General features: G+C 42.1%; 1 protein-coding gene across 2 annotated transcripts in view; it reads left to right on the top strand.

Annotated features, from left to right (window-relative positions):
* The first annotated feature begins 2,391 nt into the window (after positions 1–2,391).
* RNGTT (RNA guanylyltransferase and 5'-phosphatase) overlaps positions 2,392–17,002 on the top strand; it is a 350,620-nt gene continuing 336,009 nt past the window's right edge. Inside the window, exon 1 of one of the 2 annotated variants that reach the window (XM_019030091.3) lies at positions 2,392–2,810. In XM_019030091.3, the coding sequence (XP_018885636.2) occupies positions 2,747–2,810 (64 nt within the window). In that variant the 5' untranslated portion in view covers positions 2,392–2,746. The remainder of the gene's footprint in view (positions 2,811–17,002) is intronic. The other variant, XM_055391168.2, reaches the window with a different exon arrangement.

Here is a 17,002-nt window from a genome sequence, read left to right as displayed (position 1 = left end):
GCTGTTGTAGGACTTTCTCCTTAGTTCAGCTAAGAGCTGGGTCCTTGTCACATGGCCATGAAATATTAGGCTCACAGATGCCTTGAAGGGTGAGAATGGAATTTATCGGGCAAAAAGAAAAAAAGAGAAACAGAGACTCTCCCCAAAGCCAGAGTGCTTCCTTCCTGGTAGACTGAATCCCAGGTTCCACCTAGGAAAAGGAGGGGCCAGGCTCCTCCGCACTGCAAATGGCGCAAATTTCCCAAGGCTCCACCACAGTGTGCATTCCTCCCAGTGCTCAGGTCAAAAGGAGACTCTGCCAGGGAATCCTTCCCACCTGGCTGTCTTACCAGCACTTTGGGAGGCTGAGGTGGGAGGGCTGCTTGAGCCCAGGAGTTCGAGACGAAAAAAGTATAAAAAAGTTAGTGGGGTGTGGTGGCTTGCACCTGTAGTCCTAGCTCCTTGGGGGCTGAGGTGAGAGGATTGCTTGAGCTTGGGAGGTTGAGGCTCCAGTAAGGCTGCCCTGATCATGCCCACTGCACTCTAGCCTGGGTGAGAAAGTGAGACCCTGTCTGCAAAAACAAAAGATTTATCTACATATCAAAGTGAAGAGGAAGGATTAATAAATATAGGTTTTTCTCAAGGAAAAGTCCTAGGAAAAGGGAAGACAGATAAGATCTCTCTCTTTTGCCAAAAGAGAACGTTCAATCTTGTTTTTTACATGTACACACTCTTCCTTATGGGCAAAATGGATGTTTGATGAAAGGCTCACCAATGAAGAGAATCTACATCTGATAAAGAGGAGATCAAGACATATCTGGGAGGGTGAGTCAGGGGTTCCAGGAAGAGGGGGAGGAATCATGTTGGTCTATCTGTGAGCATCTATTTTTCTTCTCACAGAGTAGTAGAGACTTGGGACTAGGAGCAATATAGGCAGAAACACACATCAGGCAAGGCATTCCTGACAGGCAGAGAGAAACTGCCTGCTCATTGGGATGCCACTCTCCTACTCTACTCTCTATTGTGGACAAAAGGTAGCCACAGGGTCCTCCCAATTCTGTGGCAATGAGTATGGAGAGGGCATAACTGGATAGCAGAATAAAAATCCAGTGCACACTGCTGCCTTACAGCCAATAACAGTTGCTCGCCAGTGGTATGAAGCTTCTGTGTGCCTAGGACTGAGCTACTGGGTATAGCGTGTGTGGGAAGGGGAGTCACCAAGGGGAGTCATCCCCAGAAGGGGAAGGTAAGATACTCTTCCAGGATCAGGCTCACCTTTCCCATCCTTGGAGGCGGTCTGGGGATGGAAGGTTTTTACCACTTTGTTCATGGTACACACTCTATCAGCAGAAAAGGGAATTAATCGGAGATTATTTGGGTAGACTGATGGCCTTAAAGGAAACTGGGTATTATCTTCTTCTGTCAGGGGAGGAGTTTACACCTTCACTAACAGTTCTGAGCAGATGCAACAGCAGGACAGACCAGAAGTGTGACCTAACTCAGGCTGCCTCAGAGAGATTGCTGTTGGACTGTCTCTATTGATAGGACTCTTACTGAGGGGGTCCAGGCATTCAAGGGGTTGAGCGTCCCAGAAAGTTCCCCACCGACGCTTTAAAAATGTATTCCCTGCAGCCTTACGTTCTTGCAGTTCCAATATAGCATTGGTGTTTAAAGCCAAACTACATTATAATTGATTCGCTATCATCCAGCTTTATATTTAACACTTTAATCTGGTAACAAAGGAAAGGCTCGTTAAAGGACGGCATTTATAAAATGTTTCCAAGCACCTCTGCTTAACTCGAAGGGAAAATAAAAGGCACTGTTTATTTGATAGGCCAAGGAGAACACCTCCACGAAGAGGTTCTCCACTGATCAATTCCTGCCTTTGTCAATTATACCACATTAATGAGTAACTTTTTTTGGAGACATGGACCCTCTCAAACTCCCCAGTATGCCTTGAAACTTTGATCCAGAAATGTACAAACAAAACTCTAAGTGTTCTGGAATTAATTTCAGAAGCTTCATAGATCCTCGTAAGTACTCACCAAAAGAAAAATTCCCCATTTCTGGTACTCCAATCTCATGCCCTTAGAATTCTCCTAAGACTTGTTCCCTTGAACAACTTTCCCTAATTGCAAATCAAACCTAGATCCGGCTGGGACGCCAAGCTTGACCTGTGGTAACGCTCAGAAGGCCTCTTTTCATCAGTAAAACAGATGCCTTAACGGAAGTGGCGGGCAATCTACGCATGGAAAGGCGCTTGGCTTCCCTCTTTTTTGGGTTTCTCTAAGTTGTCTGGATGGGAAAAAAAAAACACGCTTCGTCCTGCGGAGTTCGGTACAAGGGCAATTGCACATGCGCAAACGCGAACCAGTAGCGTCCCGGCGCGTCCGTGGAGCGGGACGGGGCGGGGCGGGGCGGTGCCGAGCGGGGAGAGAGAAGGCCCGCTCCTCCCATTCGTCGCGTCCTTAACTCTTTGCTATCCTTCCGCTGAGCTTCCTCTTCTTTCCCTCTGACCTCGGAAAGGGGGCGGGGCCTTCGGGGGCGGAAGTTGCGGTGCATTGTGGGTTCTCCTGGAGCTGTGGAGTTGATCCTGAATGAAAGTGGCGCGCCGCCCCTGACGTTACCCGGATTGGAGAGGCTGGAATTCAGATTACGGCTGCGATTCGGGTGTCTTGGACCCCGGTGTGCACCGGACCACGGGGAGGCGGCTCCAAAGGCGCGGCGAACGTTGGTGAGGGAGGGCAGCTCTGCGCAGCCCCAAGACATGGCTCACAACAAGATCCCGCCGCGGTGGCTGAACTGTCCCCGGCGCGGCCAGCCGGTGGCAGGTAACCTGGACTGGGGGGCGTTCGAATCCCCACACTCCAACGTGCCCGGGGGTGGGCCGACTGAGGAGCTCAGCTTTTGGTGGTTCTGTGCCCGTTAGTGGTATTTCAGGAGCGGGATATGCTCCGTCGGATTACGCTTCGTGGATGAATGTTTGGGAACATGAACGGGAGGGGATGGTCGGCGGATGGGGGCCACTTGTTACTATTCCTGCAAGGCTAACTGTGCGAATGTGAAGGTAGACAGGAGGTTGGTGGCAAGAGGTGAGGATCCAGGAATACAGTGGGCGTACTTTGAGTCTTAGTAGTTTGCGAACCTGTTAGGGTTCAACCTTCCCCTCGAAAGAAGGGATGAATGCCAGTCTTGAGATGGAGGAGGGTTAAGGAGGGAAGGGGCGGTTCCCAGCGGTGAAATGGGGTCACATTGAGACTGGGAATCTGGAGGGTGTTTTTGTTAGTTTTTTATTTTTATTTTCTTGTGAGACAGGGTCTCTTGCTCGGGCTGGGGATCCTCCCACCTCAGCCTCCCAAGTAGCTGGGACTACATGCTCCTGCCACCGCACCCGGCTAAATTTTTTATTTATTAAAAAATATATATATTTATAACGTATATATTTGAGACATAGTCTCTCTCTGTCGTCCAGGCTGGAGTGCAGTGGCGTGATCTCGGCTCACTGCCTCAGCCTCCCAAGTAGCTGGGATTACAGGCGCGTGCCACCACACCCGGCTAATTTTTGTGTTTTTAGTAGAGACAGGGTTTCATCGTGTTGACCAGGCTGGTCTCCAACTCCCGGCCTCAAGTGATCCGCCCGCCTCGGCTTCCCAAAGTGCTGGGATTACAGCCGTGAGCCACTGTGCCCGGCCATAATTATTTTGTTTATTTTTTGTGGAGACAGGGTTTCACTGTGTTGCCCAGGCTGGTCTTGAACTCGTGGACTCAAGCGATGCTCCCACTTCGGCCTCCCAAAGTGTTGGGATTATAGGCGAGAGCCATCCCGCTTGGCCGGGTTTTTGTTTTTTTTAATTATTTTTCTTGTAGTTTTTTTCATCTTTATTGAGCTTGAATACAATAAGCTTTAAAGCGTACAGTTTGATAAATTTTGACTATATATACACAAATACATCTCTGTCCTAGGAAACAACCATGAAACCCCTCAAAGTTTCCTCTTGCCTCTTTTTAAATCCCTCCTTCGCCTGGCAGCTGCTGATCTGCTTTCTGTAATTATAGATTAGTTTGCATTTTCTAGAAATTTTTAAATAAATGGAAACATATAGTGAGTACTCTTCTTGGGGTGGAAGGAAGTGTGTGTGGCTTTTTTCACTCAGCATAATTATTTTGATACTCATCCAGATTATGCATGTATCAATAGTTTATTCCTTTTTATTGCAGAGTAGTAGTTTATTGTTCTGGGTATACCACAATTTGTTTACCTGTTCATCTATTGATGGTCATTTGGGTTATTTCCAGTTTTTAGCTATTACAAATAAACCTGCTGTGAACATTCATGTACAATTCTTTGTGTGGACATATACTTTCATTTCTCTTGTGTAAGTCTCTAGGAGAGGAATGGCTGCATCATATGGTAGGTGTATGTTTTAAGAATTTTAAGAAACTGCCAACCTCTTTTCCAAAGTGGTAGCACTTGATAGTCCCACCATCAATGTATTATACAGAAGAAATTCAAAGGACTTAAAAACTAGCAAAAAATTTGGACACTTCACAAAATAAGTTATATGAATAGCCAAAAAGCTATGATGGCATGGTGGTATGTGCCTGTAATCCCAGCTACTCGGGAGGCCGAGGCAGGGGAATCACTTGAACCCAGGAGACGGAGGTTGCAGTGAGCTGAGATTGCACCACTGCACTCCAGCATGGGTGACAGAGTGAGACTCCATCTCACAAAAAAAAAAAAAGTAATTTGTACTTATCGTGTAATTTATTAGTAAGGGTTCTCTAGAGGGACAGAACTAATAGGAAATGTATGTACATATATATATACACACACGCACATACATACACACACACACACACACACACACACACACACACAGACGTAAAGGGGAGTTTATTAACTGTTAACTCACACGATCACAAGGTCCCACAATAGGTTGTCAGCAAACTGAGGAGCAAGGAGAGCCCGTCTGAGTCCCAAAACGGAAGAACTTGGAATCCAGTGTTTGAGGGCAGGAAGCATCCACCACAGGACAAAGATGTAGGCTGGGAGGCTAGGCCGGTCAAGTCTTTTCACATTTTTCTGCCTGCTTTATATTCTAGCCATGCTGGCAGCTGATTAGATGGTGCCCACCCAGATTAAGGGTGGGTTTGCTTTTCCCATCCCACTGATTCAAATGTTAATCTCCTTTGCAACACCCTCTACACCCAGGATCAATATTTTGCATCCTTCAATCCAATCGAGTTGACACTCAGTATTAACCATCACAGTAATTTCTTTGATATTTTGCATATTGAGGAAAATGTTATGGCTGCTCAAACTTATATGTTGTAAATGTTAGGATTCACTTTACTAGTACTAGAAGTTCATAATTTTCCTGAATCAGAAAGAAAATGGTACTAACTACATATAATTTGTTTCCCTGTGAAGTCACCTTCTCTGATGAAACCAGACTTGCAATGAGAGAGAGCTCTTGGAGACAGGGCCAAGCTTTATTTTCTGAAGAACTGTTTTTTCCTCCTTCCGAGTTAATAGATTTCAGGTGAATACTTGGAAGAAAACAAACTTATAATTTCTTTTCCTTTTTCCTTTTTTTCTCTTCTTTTCTTTTCTTTTTTGTATTTTTAGTAGAGATGGGGTTTCACCATGTTGGCCAGGCTGGTCTCCAACTGCTGACCTCGGGTGATCCGCCTGCCTTGGCCTCCCAAAGTGTTGGCATTACAGGTGTGAGCTACCGCACCCAGCCCTCCCTGGTTTCTTAAAGGTATATCATTCAACATAAAATTATTTCATATCTGCTATGTAAAGAGCTTACTAGGAACTGTGGGAATGTAAATATGAGACACAGCCAGGTGCATTGGCACATACTTGTGGTCCCAGGTACTCAGGATAGTGTGATGGTGATAGTGATGGTGATTTTGAAGTCATTTTATTTAGCAAATATTTAAATGTCTACTTTGTGCTAGTCCTGGGTGCTAGGGAGATGGCTAAGATATATTACCCTTAAAAAGCAGAGTCTCATGGGAGTAGCAAACCATCCATTTTAAGCACAGTTCTGTTGTAAAAAATGTAGCAATGACTCTATTGTGGTATATGATGGGAATCAGAGGTAATAAACCTAATTCTTTGAGGTTGAGGAAGAAGAGATGGGAAGGAAGAAGGAGATCAGGTGAGACTTCCCAGAGGAGGTCATACATGAGTTATCTTCAGTAAATAGAAGTTTTCTAGATAAATAGTTGGTAGGGGGTGTTATTGAAAGTTTCGGTTAGGATAGGATGATGATGGGAGAGGTAATAGACTGAAAAAGTGTCTTTGTTCTGGAAGATGTAAGTGAGGTTAAGAGGTTGGAGAATAGCCTGATCATACAGGCAAGTAGGGTGTGATAAGGTATCTTAATATTTATATGCTTTAAATTTTCAGTGGCATACAATTGCAGTTTTTTTTTTCAGCATCGAGATAAGATTATTTGAATCCAAGTTAAAAGCTTACTTTGACTTTTCTGTGTTTAATGAATTGATGGAGAAAAGAGTGGAAATGGAGAGACTAATTAGGAACTTGTTGTAGTCCAGGTGAAAGACAATAGTGATAGTTTAAAAGTGAGAGATGAAGAGTAGAAGGCTAATTTGAGAGATATTAAGAAGGGAAAATGGACAGAACTTGATGTCGTATTTAGAATGAGGGAAAGAGGGTCAAAATTTAGTCTGAAATGTCTGGCTTATGCACATGAGATAGTTGATATTATTAGGGCTTACTGAGAGAGAAGCAGGTTGGAGGAGATATTAAGATCCTGATTGCTCAAATAGAGATCTTTAGTAAAGATCTTTTTAAAAAACATTTTTATGTTATTTCAGTAGTTTTTGGGGGACAGGTGGTTTTTGGTTACATGGATAAGTACTTCAGTGGTGATTTCTGAGATTTTGGTACACCTGTCACTCAAGGAGTGTACACTGTAGTAGTCTTTTATCCCTCATCCCCCCCCCAACACTTCCCCCTGAGTACCCAAAGTCCATTATATCATTGTTATGTCTTTGCATTCTCATAGCTTAGCTCCCACTTACAAGTGAGAACACAGGATATTTGGGTTTCCATTCCTGAGTTACTTCACTTAGAATGATGGGGTCCAACTCCATCTAGGTTGCCATGAATGCCATTATTTCATTCCTTTTTATGGCTGAGTAGTATTCCATGGTATATATACATATCACATTTTCTTTATCCACTCATTGGTTCTTGGGCATTTAAGCTGGTTTCACATTTTTGCAATTGCAAATTGTGCTGCTGTAAACATGCCTGTGCAAGTGGCTTTTTCAGATAATGACTTATTTTCCTCTGGGTAGATACCCAGTAGTGGGATTGCTGGATCAAATGGTAGTTCTTCTAGTTCTTCAAGGAATCACCATACTGTTTTCCATAGTGGTTGTACTAATTTATATTCCCACCAGCAGTGTAAAAGTGTTACCTTTTCCCCACATTCATGCCAACATCTATTATTTTTTGATATTTTAATTATGGCCATTCTTGCAGGAGTAAGGTGGTATCTCATTGTAGTTTTAATTTGCATTTCCTTGATAGTGATGTTGAACATTTTTCATATGCTTCTTGGCCAACTGTATATCTTCTTTTGTCTGTTCATGTCCTTTGTCCACTTTTTGATGGGATTATTTGTTTTTTTCTTGTTCATTTGTTTCAGTTCCTTGTAGATTCTGGATATTAGTTCTTTGTCAGATGCATAGTTTGCGAAGATTTTCTCCCACTCTGTGGGTTGTCTGTTTGCTGATTATTTCTTTTGCTGTGCAGAAGCTTTTTAGTTTAATTAGGTTCCATCTATTTATTTTTGTTTTTGTTGCATTTGCTTTTGGGTTCTTGGTCATGAACTCTGCCTAAGTCAATGTCTAGAAGAGTTTTTTCCAATGTTATCTTCTAGAATTTTTATGGTTTCAGATCTTACTTAGGTTTGAGTTGATCCATCTCCAGTTGACTTTGTGTAAGGTGAGAGATGAGTTTCATTCTTCTACGCGTAGCTTGTTAGTTATCCCAGGACCGTTTGTTGAATAGGGTGTCCTTTCCCCACTTTATGCTTTTGTTTGCTTTGTCGAAGATCAGTTGGCTGTAAGTGTTTGGCTTTCTTTCTGGGTTCTCTATTCTGTTCCATGGGTCTGTGTGCCTATTTTTATACCAGTACTATGCTGTTTTGGTTACTATAGTCTTGTAGTATAATTTGAAGTTGGATAATGTGATGCCTCTACATTTGTTCTTTTTTGTTGGCTTACTTTGGCTATTTGGGCTCTTTTTTGGTTCAATGAATTTTAGGATTGCTTTTTCTGGTTCTGTGAAGAATGATGATGGTACTTTGATGGGAATTGCATTGAATCTATAGATTGCTTTTGGCAGTATGATCATTTTCATGGTATTGATTATACCCATCCATGAGCATGGGATGTGTTTCCATTTGTTTGTGTCATCTGTGATTTATTTCAGTAGTGTTTTGTAGTTTTCCTTTTAGAGATCTTTCACTTCCTTGGTTAGGTATATTCCTAAGTATTCTATTGTTATTATTTTTTTTTATGCAGCTGTCATAAAAGGGATTGAGTTCTTGATTTGATTCTCAGCTTGGCCATTGTTGGTGCATAGCAGTGCTACTGATTTGTGTACGTTGATTTTGTATCCTGAAACTTTAAAGAATTCATTTGTCAGATTTGGGAGCTTTTTGGATGAGTCTTTAGGGTTTCCTATGTATACAATCATATCATCAGTGAACAGTGACAGTGTGACTTCCTCTTTACCAATTTGGATGCCCTTTATTTCTTTCTCTTGCCTGATTGCTCTGGTGAGGACTTCCAGTACTATGTTAAATAGAAGTGGTGAAAGTAGCATCCTTGTCTTGTTCCAGTTCCCAGGGGGAATGCTTTCAACTTTTCCCCATTCAGTATAGTGTTGGTCATGTGTTTGTCATAGATGCCTTTTATTATGTTGAGGTATGGCTCTATTACCTTGAGGTGCATCCCTTCTGTGCCAGTTTTGCTGAAGGTTTTAATCATGAAGGGATACTGGATTTTGTCAAATACTTTTTCTGTATCTATTGAGATGATCATGTGATTTTTGTTTTTAATTCTGTTTATGTGACGTATCACATTTATTTTTATTTTATTTAGTTATTTTTGAGACAGAGTCTTGCTCTGTCACCCAGTCTGGAGTGCGGTGGCACCATCTCAGCTCATTGCAACCTCTGCCTCCCGGGTTCAAGTGATTCTCCTGCCTCAGCCTCCTGAGTAGCTGGGACTACCTGCCACCACGTCTGGCTAATTTTTGTATTTTTAATAGAAGCGGGGTTTCACCACGTTGGCCAGGCTGGTCTTGAACTCCTGACCTCAAATGATTCACCCACCTCGGCCTCCTGAAGTGCTGGGATTACCGGCAAGAGCCACCATGCCTGGCCAACATTTATTGACTTGTGTATGGTAAACCATCTCTGCATCTCTGGTATGAAACTCACTTGATCATGGTGTATTACCTTTTTGATATGCTTTTGGATTTGGTTAGCTGGCATTTTGTTGAGGATTTTTGCATCTATGTTCATCAGGGATATTGGTCTCTAGTTTTCTTTATTGTTATATCGTTTCCTGGTTTTGGTATTAGGGTGATACTAGCTTCATAGAATGATTTAGGGAGGATTCCCTTTCTCTGTCTTTTGGAATAGTTTCAGTAAGATTGGTAGCAATTCTTCTTTGACTGGTAGAATTCAGCTGTGAATCCATCTGGTCCTGAACTTAAAATTTTAAAATTTTAATTTAATTAATTTATTTTGGTTTTCTTGGACTTTTTTCTTGGCAATTTTTTTTATTACTGTTTCAGTCTCGCTACTTGTTATTAGTCTGTTCAGAGTTTCTATTTCTTCCTGATTTAATCTAGGAGGGTTGTATATTTCCAGGAATTTATCCATCTCCTCTAGATTTTCTAGTTTGTGCATATAAAGTATTCATAGTACTATTGAATGATCTTTTATATTTTTGTTGTATCGGTTGTAATGTCTCCTGTTTTGTTTCTAACTGAACTTACTTGAATATTCTTCTTTTCTTGGTTAATCTTGCTAATGGTCTATCAATTGTGTTTATATTTTCAAAGAACCAGCTTTTTTTTTTTTTTTTTTTTTTGAGACAGAGTCTCGCTCTGTCACCCAGGCTGGAGTGCAGTGATGCCATCTTGGCTCACTGCAACCTCTGCCTCCCAGGTTCAAGTGATTCTCCTGCCTCAGCCTCCCAAGTAGCTGGGACTGCAGGTGGCCCACCACCACACCTGGCTAATTTTTTTGTATTTTTAGTAGAGATGGGATTTCACCATGTTGGTCAGGCTCAAACTCCTGACCTCAAATGATCTGCCTCCCTTGGCCTTCCAAAGTGCTGGGATTACAGACGTGAGCCACTGCACCACATCCAGAACCAGTGTTTTGTTAATCTTTTGTGTATGTTTGGTATTTTTTGTTTGTTTGTTATAGTTTAGTTCTGCTCTGATGTTTGTTACTTCTTTTCTTCTGCTGGGTTTGGGTTCAGTTTATTCTTGTTTCTCTAGTTCCTTGAAGTGTGACCTTCGATTTTCTGTTTGTACTCCTTCAGATGTTTTGGTGTGGGTTTTTTTTTTTTTTTTTGAGACGAGTCTCACTCTGTTGCCTGGGCTGGAGTGCAGTGGTATGATCTTGGCTCACTGCAACCTCTGCCTCTTCGGTTCAAGCGATTCTGCTGCCTCAGCCTCCTGAGCAGCGCCCGCCACCACACCTGGCTAATTTTTTGTATTTTTAGTAGAGACAGGATTTCACCATGTTGGCCAGGCTGGTCTCGAACTCCTGACCTTGTGATTTGCCCGCCTTGGCCTCCCAAAGTGCTAGGATTGCAGGCATGAGCCACCGCGCCTGGTGATGTAGGTATTTAATGCTATGAACTTTCCTCTTAGCACTGCTTTTGCTGTGTCTCAGAGGTTTTGATAGGTTGTGTCACTGTTATCATTCAGTTCAAAAAATTTTTAAATTTCCGTCTTTATTTCATTGTTGACCCAAAGATTATTCAAGAGCAGAAATTTTAATTTCCATGTATTTGTATAGTTTTAATTTTTATTTATTTTATTTATTTTTACTTATTTATTTTTTCTGAGATGGAGTCTTGCTCTGTCGCCCAGGCTGGAATGCAATGGTACGATCTCAGCTCATTGCAACCTCTGCCTCCCAGGTTCAAACAATTCTCCTGCCTCAGCCTCCCTAGTAGCTGGGATTACAAGCACGTGCCACCATGTATTTTTAGTACATGGCTGGCTAATTTTTGTATTTTTAGTAGAGGCATGGTTTTATCATGTTGGCCAGGCTGGTCTTGAACTCCTGACCTCAGGTGATCCACCCACCTCAGCTTCCTAAAGTGTTGGGATTACAGGCATGAGCCACCACGCCTGGTCGTGTATTTGTATAGCTTTGAGGGTTCCTTTTGGAGCTAATTTTCAGTTTTATTCCACTGTGGTATGAGAGGATACTAGATAGAATTTCAATTATCTTAAATTTATTGAGACTAAATATCTGTTAAGTCCATTTGTTCTAGGGTATATTTAAGTCTATTCTTTTTTTGTTGACTTTCTCTATTGATGACCTGTCTAGTGCTGTCAGTGGAGTATTGAAGTCCCCCACTATTGTTGTGTTGCTGTGTATTTCATTTCTTAGGTCTCTAGTAGTAATTGTTTTACAAATTTTGGAGCTCCAGGGTTAGGTGCATATATAGGATTGTGATATTTTCCTGTTGGACGAATCCTTTTTTTCATTATATAATGTCCTTCTCTGTCTTTTTGAACTGTTATTCCTTTAAAGTTTGTTTTGTCCGACATAAGAATAGCTATTCCTGCCCGCTTTTGATTTCCATTTGTGTAGAATATCTTTTTCTACCCCTTTACCTTAAGTTTATGTGAGTCCTTATGCATTAGGTGAGTCTCTTGAAGGCAGCAGATACTTGGTTTGTGGGTTGTTATCCATTCTGCCATTCTGTGTCTTTTAAAAGGAGCATTTGGGCCATTTATATTCAATGTTAATACAGTATGGAGATACAAGGTACTGTTCTATTCATAATGCTAGTTGTTGCCTAAATACCTTTTTTTAAAAAAATTCTGTTATCGTTTTATAGGCCCTGTGAAATTTATGCTTTAAGGAGGTTCTATTTTGGTGTATTTTGAGGTTTTGTTTCAAGGTTTAGAACTCCTTTTAGCATTTCTTGTAGTGTGTCTTTCATTTCTTGTAGTGGCCAATTCTCTCAGCATTTGTTTATCTGAAAAAGACTATCTCTCCTTCATTTATGAAGCCTAGTTTTGCTGAATACAAAATTCTTGGCTGACAGTTATTTTGTTTCAGGAAACTAAAGATGGGACCCCAATCCCTTCTGGCTTGTAAGGTTTCTGCTGAGAAATCAGCTGTTAATCTCTTAGGTTTTCCCTTATAGGTTATCTGAGGCTAGTGTGTCACAGCTCTTAAGTTTCTGTCCTTCATCTTGACTTTAGATAACCTGATAACTATGTGCCTAGGTAATGATCTTTTTGTGATGAATTTCCTAGGTGTTCTTTGAACTTCTTGTATTTGGATGTCTAGATCTCTAGCAAGGCCAGGGAACTTTTCCTCAATTATTTCCTCAAATAAGTTTTTCAAACTTTTATGTTTTTATTCTTCCTCAGGAACACCAATTATTCTTAGCGTTGGCTGTTTAACATAATCCCACATTTCTTGGAGGCTTTGTTCATTTTTAAAATTTTTTTTCTTTGTTTTTGTCTGATTGGGTTAATTTGAAAGCTTTGTCTTCGAGCTCTGAAGTACTTTCTTCTGCTTGTTCTAGTCTATTATTAAAATTTTCCAGTGCATTTTGTATTTCTCTAAGTGTGTCTTTCATTTCCAGAATTTGTGATTGTTTTTTCTTTATGATCTCTGTTTCTCTCTGGAGAATTTTTCATCCATATCTTGTATTTTTAAAAATTTCTTTAAGTTGATTTTCACCTTGTTCTGGTATCTCCTTGAATAGCTGAATAATCAACCTTCTGAATTCTTTATCTGGCAATTCAGAAATTTCTTCCTGATTTGGATCCATTGCTGGGGAGCTAGTATGATTTTTGGGGGGTTTTATAGAACCCTGTTTTGTCATATTACCAGAATCACTTTTCTGGTTCCTTCTCATTTGAGTAGACTGTTTCAGTGGAAAGGTCTGAAACTCAAGGCGTCTGTTCAGATTCTTTTGTCCCACAGGCTGATCCCTTGATGTTGTGCTCTCTCCCTTCCTCTAGGGATGGGGCTTGGGGCTTCCTGAGAGCTGGATTGGTGTGATTGTTATTGCTCTTCTGGTTCTAGTCACACTGTGGAGTTACCAGGCCGTAAGACTGGTGCTGAAGAATGTCTGCAGAGTCCTGTGATGTAATCCATCTTCAGTTGTCCCAGCCATTGATACCAGCACCTGCTCTGGTAGGGGTGGCAGGGCAGTAAGTAGACTCTGTGAGAGTCCTTGGTTGTAGATATATTTAATGTGTCAGCTTTCTCGAATGCTGGTTATGCTAGTAGTGAAGTTGTCATGTGAACAGACTCAGGACCTCTGGTTAGCCAGGATATTGCAGGCAGTGGTATATTAGCTGTTATTTTATCTTTCCTGGGAGCAGGATTATTTTGTCATGAGTTGCTGTAATGGCCTGAGTTAGTTGGCTTTCAGCCAGGAGGTGGTGCTTTCAAGAGAGCACTAGCTGTGGTGCTAGTTGGGGGATCTAAGTTTGTCTTAAGTTGGCCAGGGTTAGTATTCTGGTTTCTCAGGCAATGGGTGGGGCATAAAGCTCCCAAGAATTTCTGTCTTTTGTGTTCAGCAACCAGGGCAGGTAGAGAAATACCATCAGGTAGGAGAAGGGTTAGGTGGATATGGGCTCAGACTCTCCTTGGGTGGGGCTTGCTGTAGCCACTGTAGGGGATGGGGGGTGGTTCTTGGGCCAATAGGGTTATGTTCCAGAGAGGATTATGGCTGCCTCTGCTGTGTCATATAGTTTGCCAGGGAAGTGGGGGATAGCTGGTAATGAAAGGCTTCACCCAGCTCCCATGCAGTTGGTGAGGCTGGTCTTACTTCTGTGGTGCACCCCCTCACTCCTCAGACCTTGCCCCTGAATGTAAGTTTCCCCACTGAGAAAGCAAGCATGGCTTTCAGGCCCTGCCTCTCCCTGTCTGCCTCCCTGTCTGCCCACTGGGCAGCTTTTGTGCTCATATCTGCAGCAGTTCCCATTCATTCCCTGGATTCTGCTTAAGAAAATTCATGCCTGGTCAAAATTATTATGAGTTTCATTTGGAAGCTTTTTTCCCCCCATGACCCTCCCTAATTCTGCTGTCTGTTTTCCCCGAGGGCCCCTGTGAGATGTAGTCAGGAATGGCTTCCCTGGGCTTGAGCTGGAGACTGGGAGTGCCTACAAGGCTCTTCCTGCTGCTGCTTCTACTTTTATATTTCACTCAGCTCTCTCAATACATTTCAGCTGTAGGTAAGGTTAAATCCTTCTCCTGTGATCTGGATTTTCAGATTCCCCAATGGGGAATGTGTGTTCAGAGGCAGGTTTTTTCCCCCCTCTCACATTTTGGGAGCTCATGGTTTTTCGCCTGTCTCATGGAATTTACAGCGCTGTGTGGCTTCTTTCAACGGATCTGTTTGGCTGTGGCAAGTTCTTGAAATCAGAGAGCAATGAAGTTTGCTGCATAGATTGACTCTTCATGAAAGATTTCTCTGTAGCATTTTAGCCATGGTAGAACTTTCTTTAGCCATGGTAGAATTTCTTCAGGGGTGGAGTCAGTTCTCCCCAACCCTGCTGCTGCTTTATCAATCAAGTTTATGTAATATTCTAAATCCTTTGTTGTCACTTCAGCAATATTCACATCTTCACTGGGGCCAGATTCCATATCAGGAAACCACTTTGCTCATTTGTAAGAAGCAACTCCTTATCTGTTAAAGTTTTATCATGAGATTGCAGCAATTTGGTCACATCTTCAGGCTCCACTTTAAAAAATGTTTGTATTGGCCAGGTGCGGTGGCTCACACCTATAATCCTAGCACTTTGGGAGGCCGAGGCAGGCGGATCACCTGAGGTCAGGAGTTCAGAACCAGCCTGGCCAACATGGTGAAACTGCATCTCTACTAAAAGTATAAAAATTAGCTGGGCATGGTGGCAGGCACCTGTAAACCCAGCTACTCATGAGGCTGAGGCAGGAGAATCACTCGAACCCGGGAGATGGAGATTGCAGTGAGCCAAGGTCGCGCCACTGTATTTCAGCCTGAGTGACAGAGTATGACCCTGTCTCAAAAAAAAAAAACCAAAAACAGTTATTTATTTATATTTTTTTGAGACAGCATCTCACTGTGTCCTCCAGGTTGGAATGCAATGGCATGATCATGGCTCACTGCCGCCTCGAACTCCTGGGTTCAAGCGATTCTCCCATCCCCGCCTCCTGAGTAGCTGGAACTACAGGTGTGTGCTACTATGCCTGGCTAACTTTCAGGCTCCACTTCTAATTCTAGTTCTTTTGCTATTTCCACTACATCTGCAGTTACTTATTCCACTGAAGTCTTGAACTCCTCAAAGTCATCCATGAGGGTTATAATAAACATTTCAAATTCTGTTGATATTTTGACTTTCTCCTATGAATCATGAATATTCTTAATGGCATCTAGAATGGTGAATCCTTTCCAGAAAGTTTTTGATTTATTTTGCCCAGATTCATCAGAGGAATTACTGTATATGGCAGTTATAACCTTATGAAATGTATTTCTTAAATAATAAGACCTTTTTTAGGGAACCCACTCTGTAAAGACAAACAAAAATAATATAGGACTTGAAAATTGAAACTATCCCTTGATCCATGGGCTGCTATGTTAGTAGGCATGGAACCAACATTAATCTCCCTGTACATTTCCATCAGAGTTCTTGGGTGCCTAGGTGCATAGTCAGTGAGCAGTAATATTTTGGAAGGAATCTTTTTTTCTGAGCAGTAAGTCTCAACAGTGGGGTTCAAAAAATTCAGTAAAACATTCTGTAAACAGATGGGATGTCATCCAGGCTTTTGTTGTTCATTGATAGAGCACAGACAGAGTAGATTTAGCATAATTCTTAAGGGCCCTAGTATTTTCAGAATGGTAAATGAGCACTGGCTTCAACTTAAAGTTACCAGCTCCTAACAAGAAAGTCAGCCTGCCCTTTGAAGCTTTGAATCTAGGCATTGACTTCTCTCTAGCTATGAAAGTCCTAGATACCATTTTCTTCTAATAGAAGGCTGTTTTGTCTACACTGAAATCCTGCTGTTTAGTGGAGCCATGTTCATCAATTATCTTAGCTATATCTTCTGGATAATTTGCTGCAGCTTCCATAACAGCACTTTACCTTGTACCTTTATGTTAGAGAGATGGCTTCTTTCCTTAAACCTTGTGAATCAACCTCTGCTAGCTTCAAATTTTTCTTCTGCAGCTTCCTTACCTCTCTCAGCCTTCATAGAATTGAAGGGAGTTGCTGCCTTGGTCAAGATTAGGCTTTGGCTTAAATGGAAATGTTGTGGCTGGTTTGATCTATTCAGACCACTGAAATTTTCTCCATATCAACAATAAGACTATTTCGCTTTTGGCCAGGCATGGTGGCTCACGTCTGTAATCCCAGCACTTTGGGAGGCCGAGGTGGGTGGATCACGAGGTCAGGAGTTCGAGACCAGCCTGGCCAATATGGTGAAACCCCGTCTCTACTAAAAATACAAAAAAATTAGCCGGGTGGTGCTCACCTGTAGTCCCAGCGACTCGAGGGGCTGAGGCAGGAGAATCGTTTGAACCTGGGAGGTGGATAGAGGTTGTAGTGAGCCGAGGTTGTGCTACTGACTCCAGCCTGGGCGACAGAGCAACACTCCGTCTCAAAAAAAAAAAAAAAAAAAAAAAAAAAGACTGATTATTTCGCTTTTTTATCATTTGTGTGTTCACTGGAGTAGCACTTGTAACAGCCTCCAAGAGCTTTTCATTTTCA

Source organism: Gorilla gorilla, chromosome 5, assembly GCF_029281585.2.
Source record: "Gorilla gorilla gorilla isolate KB3781 chromosome 5, NHGRI_mGorGor1-v2.1_pri, whole genome shotgun sequence".
NCBI classification, from domain to species: Eukaryota; Metazoa; Chordata; class Mammalia; order Primates; family Hominidae; genus Gorilla; species Gorilla gorilla.
Note: the sequence above shows the minus strand (reverse complement) of the source record. Positions and strands in the feature narration are given on the sequence as shown.